Genomic DNA, 13,593 nt, shown 5'->3' on the forward strand with positions numbered 1-13,593 from the left:
TCACCTGACACGGTTCACCTGTCTCTTTCTGCTTCCACAGACTCTTCCCTGTTTGGTCAACTTTCCCCAGCTTCCTGCCCCAAATACTCTCTCCTCAGTCCTCGTCTCTGGACTTCTGCTTGTGCTCCGGCTCCTGACTAGCTGTCCTTCCCAGTTCTTGGCTTTCATCCTTCTAAGCCACTTTGGTGATTCCAGCCTGCATTTTTCCTTCTCTTCTCCGGTTGGTGATTCCCTTGTTATATCCCTTGATACTAAGTTGCTTGTTTAGTCATTCACCCGACATTTATTGAGTGCTGACTATATGGCAGGCAGCAAACTGCCCTCTCTTCCTTTGAATGTGTTAGTTTCATTCAAATGTGTCACTTTCTATTACATTGTAAGCTCCTTGAGAGAAGAGATATGTTTTGTCTCCTTTTCCTGATCCAAGATGCCCAGACAGGTCTGGGCACAAGAGTAAGTATGCAGTAAACGCTTGTTGACTAATTGATCCCTAATGGCTGGTGGTAGGGAATTTTCTGGTTAATTGCATGTTCTATTTGATTAGTAATTTAGTGTTTACTACACAGATTATCATTTTGAAAGGCAGAATACCGTAAAACACTCAGCTGTAAGACTATTAGTGACATAAATTGATGTTTGCTATTTGAGGAGAGAATGCAGCGGGTGTCACAGCGCTCGGTACACACCTGTCATCCTTGTACTGCAGTGGTTCTCGACCTTCCTAACGCCGCGACCCTTGAATACAGTTCCTCATGTTGTGGTGACCCCCCAACCATAAAATTATTTTCGTTGCTACTTCATAACTGTAATTTTGCTACTGTTAATGAATCGTAATGTAAATATCTGTGTTTTCCGATGGTCTTAGGCGACCCTGCTAGCGGTTCTCAACCCGTGGGTCGCGACCCACAGGTTGAGAACCGCTGCTGTAGAGCCTAAGACCATCGGGAAACACAGCTATTTACACATTACGATTCATAACAGTAGCAAAATTACAGTTACGAAGTAGCAACGAAAATAATTTTATGGTTGCAGTTTAAACTGTTGGTAAAGCAGATGGAACTAGGTTCCCATTCTGATAGGAATTAGAACAATTTGCCCCAGCAGAGGAGCAGGCTGATGGTGTGCAGATAAACCTGCCCGCCCCTGGGCTGCTGCTGCTACCTCGACCTGTGCAACCGCCAATGGTGTGAAAGAAGGCGGCGCTGCGAGGAGCTGAGCAGCCCAGCAGAGGGGACAGGGCGCAGTGTGTGGGTGGGGCTGTTGCCTGGGAGGCAGAACGCTGCCATCACTGAGCAGCACATACTGACCTTCAAGAGGGTGCCTACGATAGGGGGAGAGGTCATGAGACAAAACTTTGGGAGAAATTAATCCTATGCCTACAGTAAACATTCCTATGTAAGACAAGACAAGTAGAATAGATGAAAATTGCAAAAGAAATGATGCTCACCCACCTCAGAGAGCCCTGGAATAAGGCGTCTGGGTTTTCCTTCTGAGCTGGTGCCAACTGTTAAGAGTTTGGGTGAGCCGAAACCGGTTTGGCTCAGTGGATAGAGCGTCGGTCTGTGGACTGAAGGGTCCCAGGTTCGATTCCGGTCAAGGGCATGTACCTTGGTTGCGGGCACATCCCCCGTGGGGGGGGGGGGTGCAGGAGGCAGCTGGTCGATGTTTCTCTCTCATCGATGTTTCTAGCTCTCTGTCCCTCTCCCTTCCTCTCTGTAAAAAATCAATAAAATATATTAAAAAAAAAAAAAGAGTTTGGGTGAGAGTCCCTTTCCCATAGAAGGCCCCGCCAGCCTAAGCAGGAAGGTAACTCACCTGAACTCATTGTTTGCCCTCCAGCCCTGGCGGCTCAGGCCTACGCCCTGAAAGAGGAGAATGACAGTCTCCGCTGGCAGCTGGATGCCTACAGGAATGAGGTGGAGCTGCTGAAACAGGAGAAAGAACAGCTTTTCCGAACAGAAGACAACCTCACCAAGGACCAGCAGCTGCAGTTCCTGCAGCAGACCATGCAAGGCATGCAGCAGGTACCGGCCAGGGTGTTGTTGTTGTTGTTTTGTTTTGTTTTTTAGAAAAGGGATGTGTGTAGTCAGTAGAAGTGCAATGAGAGCCATTTGCAGGACAGGTGAAGAAGAAATGACAACTGAAAAGCGAAGTTGCTAGGACAGGAACGTGTGATGACTGTGTGTGGGAGGGTAGACCCTGGCGAAAACCCCAGATAAAGAAATTATGTTGAGAAAGGCACCCTCGAGGTAGGAAACACAGGAAGAAAATCTAGGCGATGGAAAGGATTGCATATGAAATTGAGCCTCGCAGCAAACGGTCAAAAATCCTGATTGTGACACAAGTGCTTTGTAATCTCAGAACTTTTAAATTAAAAGCATGCTGACTGATTTACAGAAGCATGGGGAGTTTATTTTCAAGATCAATGAAAACATAAGCTACATTGTTTCCACTTCTTCTGGGTTATACATGGGATCGAGTCAGGTTCCATGAGCATACTATATTTAAGACATATTTGTTGAAGGGATGGATGAAGCACTGGAATTTGGAGGAACTGGCAACTTCAGAAATAAGTCAGCATGTGTTAATGAAGTTAATGAATTCCAGATACCTTGCACACTCAAGTTGAATGTGTATTTCCAGCAATTACTAGAAGGAGGCAAATGCTGTGGGCTTCTGAAGAAGAGAATGGAACACAGACTATGGGAAATGAGGGGTTGAAGAGAGGGGAAAGCTGAGCCCTGGCAGTGGGGGAAGCAAATCAAAGATTCACAGCTGGATTTATATCTGAAAACATCAATTGATATCTGATACACTTAGGGTGTTTGGACCTTTGAGTTATCATAGAATAATATAGCACAAAATATCATCATATATGGGCATTTTCTTTACCCCTCTGAATATGTAAATCTAACCACTCTTTCCTGGCAAAAAGAGATTGCTTTTATTTAAACAAGGGAAATATAAGTAGGATAATGGGAAATTAAATCCTGTATAATAAAAGGCTAATATGCACGACTGAATGGCAGAATGACCGGTTGCTATGATGTGCACTGACCACCAGGGGGCAGATGCTCAATGCAGGAGCTGCTCCCTGATGGTCAGTGCACTCCCACAGGGGGCGCGCCACTCAGCCAGAAGCTGGGCTCACGCTGGCAAGCACAGCAGCAGTGGCAGGAGCCTCTCCCGCCTCCATGGCAGGCGGACACCATCTGAGGGGTCCTGGACTGCAAGAGGGTGTAGGCTGGGCTGAGGGACACCCCCCCCCCCACAGTGCACAAATGTCGTGCACTGGGCCTTTAGTATACATATAATGAATGATATTTTTTTAAATCCCTCCATCCATATTGACTGCTGTCTGAGATCTGGAGCATGATTTGCCTACAAAACTATCTTAATGATTAGAGGTAGCTGCTGCAGAAACATTCACCAAGCAGGGAAAAAATAATTGAGGAAAAGGGATATGAAAAGAAATGAGGATTAGGATATAAATACGTTAATGACCAAGTCACAGAAATTATGTCTTAAACATTTACTGCCATTTTAAAGCAGTTTTTGAGTCTTGGCTTTGAGTCTGACTGGTTGATGTTCACAGTGTGTGTTAGACATGTCAGTGAGACTCAGAGGTAAGAGTTCACCAGGAAAATGTCATGACAGTTGTTGCTCAGGTCCTGTGCTTGGAAATCGGTGTAACAGCTGCTGTGTGAGTCTCCTAGGGTTGTCCAGATGCCCTAACATTGAGTGTGTGTTGGCTCCCTTGCCAAGAGAAGAGTCTGCCAATTTCCCGAAAGACCACAAGCTACTCTGTCACACCTCCCACAGCTGGCCCTTTTTTCTTCTGGGAAAGATTATCCTAGTTGCTTTAAAAGTTGGTAAAACCTTTAAAGTGGTTGAAGATTCAAATCTAAGAAAGTCAGAGGAGATGAGGATGTGCTCATCAGTCAGCAGAAAGTATGTTGGGCGGCAGGGGGGTGGGGGTGGAGGGGTGGCAGCTAAGGGCCTGATCCACACAGGAGCAGTGTTATAAACCACCACCCAACTACAGCCCCTTTTGGGGTATTCAGTTGCTGCAGCTTCTCATGCATTTGCAGAATCTCCTTAGTAGGAAAATTATTTTTGGATAGTTCTTTTGTTTGTTTAGGGGGGTTTTGTTTTGGTTTGGTTTAAGCAACAGAATTTTACTGCCTCACAGTTCTGGAAGCTGGAAGTACAAGATCAAAATGTCAGCAGGGCTGGTTCCTCTGAGGGCTGTGGGGAGGAATCTGTTCCATGGCTCTCCCCTCGCTTCTGGTAGTTTGCTGGCAATCCTTGTGCTTCCTTGGCTTGTAGACACATCACCTTGTGTTTTGCCTTTTGCTTCTTCATATGTATGTGTGTCTGTGTCCAAATTTTCCCTTTTTTATAAGGACACAATTTGTATAGGATTAAGGGGCCCATGCATTTCGGTGTAACCTCAGCTTAACTAATGGCATCTGCGATGACTCTTTTCAAGTAAGGTTACATTCTAAGGTACATGGGGTTGGAACTTCACCATATACATTTTGGTGGGGGAATATACAGTTCAATCAGTAACAGTCACATAGAACATATGTAACAGAGACCAAGGTTTGGCTACCTGCTTCCACAAAAGCCAAACTTCTGAGACAGGTGCTTGTGAAAAAGGAAAAAGGTTTGTTCAGGTGCTGAAGATGAGTGAGTCTTGTCCTAAAGCCATCTTCACATCTCAGTGCAAGCAGAGGTTTTCATAGAGAGGAAGAAAGAAAGCAGAACAAAGAGATTAAAGGGAGGGGTTTGAAAAGGTCTCTACAGGCAGACCAGCAGAGTCCACTCCAACTAAGACCTCGAAATTGGTCAAATGAGGGTCTGGTGTGAGTCATCCTGGTTTTCATTACCCTGATTTTCACTATCCTGGTTTTATGTCATCTTGGTTTTATGTTTGAAGATCAGCAATTCTCCTAGAACTAGGGTGACTGAAGGTTGGAGTCTGTATCTTCTGAAGTTAGTTCCTAGGATTCTTATACAAAATGCTGTTTATCTACAGGAGCCCTCAGGGGATGTCTGACTGATGGCTTAGGCCCACCCTGTGTGGGGAGTGGGCCTAAGCTGTCAGTCGGACAACCTTAGCGCTGCCAGAGGTGGGAGAGGCTCCCGCCACCACTGCTGAGCTTGCCAGCCATGAGCCTGGCTTTGGCTGAGCGCACTGACCACCAAGGGGCAGCTCCTGTGTTGAGCGTCATATTACAAGCTACAAGCTACATATTAGTCAGAGTCACCGTTTACAGAAACAACATCAAAAGAATATCGAGGTAGCTTACAGATAGTAATGGAGGAATGAAAGGACAAAGACACAGAAGCAAGAATTAGCATGGTGCCTGTCAGGAGTTCTGGTTTATTTGGGATTCTTGGGTCATAAACAGCAAGGCAGGCAGTGGTGAGAGCTGACATCCTGGAGGATTGAATGTGTAGCACCTCCTTAGCACATGAGAAGCACTAACCCAGTGGCAGTAAATGTGAGTTTAATTTTTACTGGTTGTGAGGTAGTTGCATTGCAATCTCTGTGGCAACCCATCTTTAGTATAGTTTTAAAATGGATATGCTTGTTAAGATTCATATCTCTACCTTAACATCACTTTGAATAAATTATCACAACTTGCTAAATTGAGACCCACAGCAAATAATTCTCCCTACTCTAAAACCTACTCTCAATCTGTCTGCTGTCTACTTTTTAAATTAGAAAATCATGATGTCGCGGGAAAGTCAACAGGTAGAGAAGGGGTTAGCCTCCCACATGTCATTGTTTTAGCAATTCATGTATGGGAAATTATTTCTGTTATAAACCAAAGGGAAAAAAAAGAGTCTCAACAGCCTTAGAACTAGCATACAAATTTTAGAATTAACTTCAAGTTTAGCCAAAAAGTTTCTAACCTTTCTTCTTTCAATTCCTAAAGTATATGTTCACTAGCATCACAGTGTATCTCTTACGTTCATGAAGAAAACATTATGGGCAAGGTCCCTAAAAATGAAAAGTCCTTGGGTGATTTTGTCAGGTTGTTTCTCACTCTACCCCTACATTACATGTGAGTCATAATTTAATATTAGAGGTTTCAATAATAGCTTGCAACCATGGTAACACAGTAGCCTTTTCCTGACCTTAAGCTAGCAATGAAGGTAACCTGTTTTTGCCACAGAGATAGTGAGGTTGTTGGCTTTCATTCGTATTTTTTAGGCATATATTGAAAAAATAATACATATTTTATTTTTTTAAGAATTTTTTTGATTACAGAGAAGAAGAGCAAGGGAGAGAGAGAGAGAGAAACATCAATGAAGAGAGAGAATCATTGATTGGCTGCCTCTTGCACGCCCTGTACTGGGGACCAAGCTAGCAACCTGGGCATGTGCTCTTGACCGGAATCAAACTCAGGACCTTTCAGTCCACAGGCCGACACTCTATCCACTGAGCCAAACCAGCTAAGGCAATAATGCATATTTTAAATGTTTATTTATCTTCAGATTTCCACACTAAATTGTTTTCTTAGGTTTACTGAGGTTAAAAAATATATACAATAAAATGCTCTTTTTAGGGGTACAGTTCTATCAATTTTGACAAATTCATACACTCATACACTTATGTAACCATCACTACCCCAGTCAATGTATGAAACAGTTCCATCATCACCAAAAAAATGTTCTGATGCTCCTTTTTAGTTACCCTCACTCCCAGCAATCACTGATTTGTTTTCTATCCTTGTAGTTTTCCCTTTTACAGAATGTCATGTAAGTGGAATCATACAGTATGCAACATTTTGAGTCTAGTGTCTTTCACTTAGTATACTGAGGTTGAGATCCATCCATGCTGCTGTATCAGTTCATTCCGTTTTATGCTGAATAGTATTCCATTGTAAGGAAGAACCATAATTTGTTTATCTAGTCATTAATTAAAGGACATTTGGGTGATTTCCTGTTTGGAACAAATACGAATAAATCTGCTGTAAACATTCGCTTACAAACTTTTTGTTTAACATATTTTTCATTTCGCTTGGGTAAATACCCAGGAGTAAGATTGCTGGGTCATATGGTAAGGGTGTTTAACTTTTTAAGAAACTGATTAAATGTTTTGCAAAATGTCTGGACCATTATGCATTCCCATGGGACTATATGAGAATTCTAGTTGTTCTTGTTCTGTGTCCCCATCAGTCAGCACTTGATATGGTCAGTTTGTTTTGATTTGTCTTTTTTTTTTTTTTTTTTTGCCACTACAGTAAGTGTACAGTGGTATCTCATCATGGTTTTAACCACACCTAAATTTAAACAATACTTGTATTTTCATTCTTGAGGATAGGTCAATATGTCATATTTTAAAATAACCAACTTAAAAAAATCAGAATTATTTTTTAAACCATGTATAAATCATATTGAAAGGACTGATAAATATTCATAAAATAACAGGATACAAGAATAAGCTGCTGATCATAAAACTATGTATGACTAATGATGATTATGTCAGAAGACGTTCTCATGAATACTTTAAGTTGATGCTTTTACGTAGTATTAGCAAATGCTGTCTGCAGACCAGCTGTCTTAGGCCAGTAAATCATGGACTCACATAGAGCAGAAGCTTGACACTAATGAAGACCAGGGCAGGTCAGCTGTCTGGATAACTTGCAACAAGGGGAGATCAGAAAAATTGGGAAAAAGAAGATTATTATGATCAACACCATTTTAGAAACTAAAGTATAAAGTTACCCCGGCTAGTTTTGCCAAATTGGGCAAGAAATGGTCTTTGAGATATAATTAATAAATAAATGAAAGTGTGTTGAAAATAGAACATCAGTGAGTGCATCTGACCACTTACATTAAGCATCTCTCCTAAAATCTCCATTATGCTATTCAGTTGCTTAGTATTTAGAGATAGTACATAGTTTGCACTCAATTGCTCTCTGAAATTCATACGTGATGAAGTCTGATATGCACATGTCAAAATCAGGATAATTATTATGGCACTAGGACATGACTGTCTGACCATGGCGACTGGGTGACAATGATGGCTGTCGTGGTTAGGTGCCCGTGGAGAAGGTGGCCGTGGCAGGGATGGTGGTGTTTTTTATGTTAGAAAATTTGGCGACAGACAGGTAAAAATGAGCATATCCAAGAAAATTTTAGAGATTTATTTTTATTTCTGAGAAAAAAAAAAAGTGTGTCCCTTAAAAATTATGAAAATCCTCGAAAGCCCAGCCCCCCGGCTCCCAGTGGAAATGAAAAGGTGGTGCTACATTAGGTGAGGTGCTGCGGGCAAAGAGCCAGACCAAAGTGGTCAGAGTTTGCAATAGGCATCTCTCTGTTTTCTTGATAATTTTACACTTTCGTTTTCTGTTTCCTTCCTGACATGTTCACTGGTCAGAAAATGAATTACTAGGCTGATGCTCTGTGCCCATTTTTTTCCCCTCATATTATCTATTTAAACTTTACCTTTTATCCTTTCTATTGAAGTTTCTATTTGATAATCACATTTTATTAGCAAATGTTATTTTTGTTCTTTGATTATTATCTCTTCATGTAATATTATCCTTATTTTTTTTTTGTTTCATTATCTTCTCAAATCATTTTGAGAATACTAAGCAGAATTTTAAAAATCCTCTTTGTTCCTCAATCATTTCTATATATTCCAGGATTGGCTGTTTGATTTTTGTATCTCAGTCTGTCTCTCTCATGCCGCAGGTTTTTTTCTCATGGGAGGGGACCTGGTGGTCTGTTTGTATTGGGGAGTGAAAGGCTTGGCTGGCTCCCTGCTGAGCCCAGGTGTCTGTCTCCCCACACGGTCTTTCTCCCATGAATGAGGACTGACTGGCGGGCTTCCTCTGCAGGAGAGCTGGCGATCCCACAAACGCCAGACCCGCCCTACACTAGGGACTCCCTAGAACTCCCTTCCCATTCCCTTTGCTGCCTAAAGTTTATTCATTGACAGGCATTTTAATAGAGTCTCTGGAGGAAGGAAAACAAAACGCAAACACCCATGGGCTGCGTCTGATAGTCTGAACAAAAACCCTTCTAGGGGCTTTTAACTTTAACGCAGCCCTGGAATGAATTCTTGGTTGGCATGTGGGCCAGGGAGGGCAGGGTGGTGTATTACAGGTTATTCTGGCTGTCCAGAAGCAGACAGGGAGAGGAGGAACCAACCGTAAGCACGCTTTCCAAATGTCTAAGAGAAAGGGACGTGGGGACTAAAGATAGCTGCCTCGCGACGAGGAGGCAGACACACATTAGACGGGTTTGAGGGAGGAGGAAAGGAAGACAGTCCAGAAAAGGTGACATGAAGAGGCTGCAACATATAATAACAATAGGGACATGGCTAACCATTTTCCATTCTGTTTTGATGTTTTGACCAAGAAGAAAAGAAGGCAGGGAATAAAAACAAAAAACAAAAAACTGACAGTACGAAGGCAGGCAGCCTAAGCGCAGCTGGATGTGCAAAGAGGAGAAGAGGAGAAGGAGGGCAGGAGGGGTGAGGACACACAGAGGTCAGGGAAAGGCAGGGGAAGAGCAGTTCTTCCTCTAGAGTTTTGTGTGTGTGTTTTTTAAAGGAAAATTGCACAAATATGGAAGGATAAAAAGAGAAAAAAATTGTTTAAAAGATTAGACTCAACATTTGTATAATGATAAATTATAATTTAAGATCTTTTGCAAAATATTTAGATAAATGAACTAGATGTAGAATGTGAAAAACGAAAGATTGATTAGCTTGGAATCCGTGGGATATATTATGAGGATCTGCCCTCTAAGTAGGACTCTTCCCTCAAGAAGCTCAGAATTGTTCAGTTGGAAGAGAATGGCACATCCATGGTTATCTGGTTGATTACTCACTGGGGAAGAAGCATGTACCAGCATTATCATAATATCATTAATATATGAAACATCCATCAGTGCAGAAAATAATTCAGTATCGCTGGACAGGGCAGGAAAATCACATTATTGAGGTGTAGAGAAAGGGGCTTTCTTTTAGATTTTCATGGGTAAGTAGGAAAACGTTTAGTTTTTAAAAGTTCAAAAAATATGTGTGACTATAAATATCGTATACATACAAAAAATCTGGAATATTACAAGCTACTACTGCAATAACATACCCTATATTTATTTGATTTTATTTCAATGACCCAGATGAAGTTTCTTTTTTTTAATTTTGTTTGTTTTTTTTTTGTTAATCCTCACCTGGGGTTACTTTTCCATTGATTTTCAGGGAGAGTAGACAGAGAGAAACATCAATGTGAGGGAAACACATCGACTGGTTGCCTCCTGCAGTAGCCCTGATCAGGGCCCGGACCGACCGTGGAGGAGCCTGCAACCAGGGTACTCTCCTTGGCCAGAATTGAACCCGGGACCCTTTGGTCCGCAGGCCAATGCTCTATCCACTGAGCCAAACCGGCTAGGGCTGAAGTTTCTTTTTAAATCGAAAACAACTCACAAGACATTTCCCACATTCATATTAGAAGTTCTTTGACATTTCAGTAGAATCAGAATAGTCATTAAATGCACATCTGTCAGATGATGTGGCTTTAAAAAGGTTAATGACTGGACATCAGTGTTCATAGTAGCTGCCAAATAATGGATCCACTCTGGTCCTCTTTTCCTTTCACTCAATTGCCCTAGAGCTTGTTGTTTCATTTCCTACCCATTCTTTAGCCAAGCACCTTGGGATGCTGCCTTCTCATAGCAGCACACAAGATGGTGACGATAATCCTCATTTATAATTCAGCAGCTCCGTTCATCAGGCGGCTGAAGCATTTGCAGAGGTCCTGCTGGCAGCCTGTGCATTTCTCACATCTGCAGATTGCATTCTCTGGCACATCTGAAGAAAGCGTGCATCCCGCTGCAGTGTGAGACTACCGAAGGCAGGGTTGGTGCATTTGGAACCAGAAATAGAAGCCAATTCTTCAATTCCGGGCCCAGGGCTTTACATTACAAAGTTCTACCTGTTAGAAATGATCACACCTGACATCTGCTAAGGGGTCTGTAGTTTAAAGCACGTTCCCCTTTGACTCTGTCCAAGATACAAAGCCTAAAAGTAAAGATAATAGACAGGAAGCCTTTCTAAGATTTTTAGCAGTCTCAAACAAGAAGGGGCCACTGGGCATCTGGCTGTTTTCATTGAACCGAGATCACACGATAAGGAACGAGGTAAGCTGCCTTCATGCCACCCAAGGGGTGCCAGGCTTCGGCACAAGAAAATGAAAACAGTGCACCAGTAGAAGGAAAAGGTGGTTCCAGCCTGTTTTCTGTACAACTTTCTGAGAGTCGGCTGTCTGGACCTTGGGTCCTTCCTCTGGAGAATGGGTCCTGCCAACCTCAGACCAAACTTGTTGCAATAAAGTGAGGTTATGTATGTGAACGCATTTTGAAAAGCTGTTGTACAAATGCACATGTGATTGGCACATTCCAGCCCCCGGTGCTCTCCCTGTTACCCCGTAATTTTCTGCAGCTTACCCTGGTGCTCTGGACACCGTGCTCAGAACGCTGTCATCACGCGAGCAGGAGAGACAGGCCGCTCTGTCCTTCCTGTGCTTGTCAATTGCTGGAAATATTATTGGCAAAAGCCATTGCCTGGTTTCTGATTCTATGCCATAGCCCCTAACTTGGTCTTTACATTAGTGGAGTGAGAGCCAGCAAAAAGAAAATAACATTATATGTGGCTTTTGCTTATTAATTTGGACTGTAGAAATAAAACTCTTCACTTCTGGGAATGAAAAGAGAAGCCCTAATAAAACTTAATTACAAGGAGTCTTCATCTCATCATTTGTTATCCTGCACTGCCATTGATTAATTTGATCATTAAATCCCTCCTCATTAGTAATTGTCCCTTCTGAAAATAATGAGGCTAGCAGAGAATCTATGTAGGAGCCAGGGGTAGAACTAATGGCATTGCCCTGCACACATTAAAATCTTCAGGCTTCTACCTTTTGCTGTCCGTCCCTGAGGTCTGCAGCGTCTCCCGCAGACTTGCAGCCATTCCCCAGACAAAGGAGCTCTGCTGTTCCCAACACGTCAGCTGCGTGGTTGGATGACCTTTGCGTGACCCTCCTCTCCACCCCCTCTTTTGGAAATTGCCTCCTGCCTTGTAGGCCATATCACACCACCAGCGCCAGATTTATAGTGAAATGGATCTTTCCTTAAATGCTATAAATCAAAACAGGCTTTTGCTGCAGACACATACTGGCCTTTTACTCTGTCTGACCACTGTTGTGTCTCCCTCCAGCCCCGGACGCTAAAATGAATCCTTGTGGCCTGGCCTTGACTTCATTTCGGTATAGTCTGCCAGTGCGAGGCCGCAGCCTCATCCACGCCGCAGCCCTGACCACGGGCGTACACACCGCCGCCTGTATACAGCAGGTGCCACGCTCGCAGCCAGACGGATGTAATTATCCATCTCTCACAGTGGGCTGCAGTTGGGAGGGATTCGTGCTGCAGGGCCTTCTCCATGCAGCTGGTTAGGGGAAGAAGCATGAGGATTAGAAAGGCCAGCCAATTTTCTTCTCATCAGAAATGAAGGCTGTGAAGAGGAAGCAGGGAGGCATGTGGTGGGGGTGAGACAACATAACATGGAAACAACCTGAAAGGAGAACGAGTCGGAGAAAGAAGTCCTCCTTATCTGAGTAAGAGAATAAACAGAGAGGAAGAGAAACGTAGGTGGGAGTTGCAGTTTTTCTGGATCTAGGTTTGTCATTTTAATTTTTGTTTTATTTTCCTTTTGATAAAAGAATATATACCAATACAGAAAACTTGGAAACATAAAAGAAGCATATAAAAGGAAACAAGTCATTCCCAGGTAAAACTATTGTTAACATTTACATGTATCTTTCCAGTCTTTTTCTCTAGCTTCACGTACACATATAGGGGTAATCATTTTTAAATATAAGGGAATAGCCAAGCTTAGTCAGTTAAAGTTTCTGGAACTGTACCCACAGTGTGGAATGGGGAATTCAGTTCCAAGATATTGTTAGATGGTTAGTTAAAGACTACGCTTTCTCCCCTGTTAACAAAGCATCCTGAAGAGTTGTCCAGGGAAACCTAAACAAAGTTAGTGCCCAATCTGGTCCTCGCTTTACAGACCACCCATCTCACTCCATGGATCATTGCAAAGCCCCTGCCTCAGGAAGTTCTTTTCTGGATGCAACGTCCTCAGTTTGGCTATTACCTCTCCATGTTTTTGTGGTTTCTGTTTCATCTCTGTGTGTTTCTGTGCCTCCCTCTCCTTCTCCTTCCACCGCCCGCCCCCCCCCCCTCACTCTCTCTCTCTCTCACACACACACACACACACACACACACACACACACACACACACACACACCACTTAGTAAATAGCCACAACAGCTGTATTTGCTGGAAGTGATGGAGATTGTAGAAAAGGAGACAGTATACTTGAACTCTGATTGTGGGTTTCCAAGGAAGGGGTGTTGCAAGTAATGCTTTTAAATGCAGGACGAGCCGAGTGACTTTTCAAAGCTTTATTATCTCTTTTTCTTCTTCCTTTTGTTCTCTTAATTTGTTCTGTGGTGTCTTTGTGCATATACATTCCATTTTTTATGTCTTCTACCACCAGCACCA

At 42.8% G+C, this 13,593-nt stretch overlaps 1 protein-coding gene across 1 annotated transcript in view; it reads left to right on the forward strand.

Annotated features, from left to right (window-relative positions):
- ENOX1 (ecto-NOX disulfide-thiol exchanger 1) overlaps positions 1-13,593 on the forward strand; it is a 211,754-nt gene that overhangs the window by 117,634 nt on the left and 80,527 nt on the right. Inside the window, exon 9 of the mRNA XM_054719823.1 lies at positions 1,840-2,024. Coding sequence (XP_054575798.1) covers positions 1,840-2,024 — 185 coding nt within the window. The remainder of the gene's footprint in view (positions 1-1,839; positions 2,025-13,593) is intronic.

The sequence above is a fragment of the Eptesicus fuscus genome, chromosome 8, assembly GCF_027574615.1.
Source record: "Eptesicus fuscus isolate TK198812 chromosome 8, DD_ASM_mEF_20220401, whole genome shotgun sequence".
Classification (NCBI taxonomy): domain Eukaryota; kingdom Metazoa; phylum Chordata; class Mammalia; order Chiroptera; family Vespertilionidae; genus Eptesicus; species Eptesicus fuscus.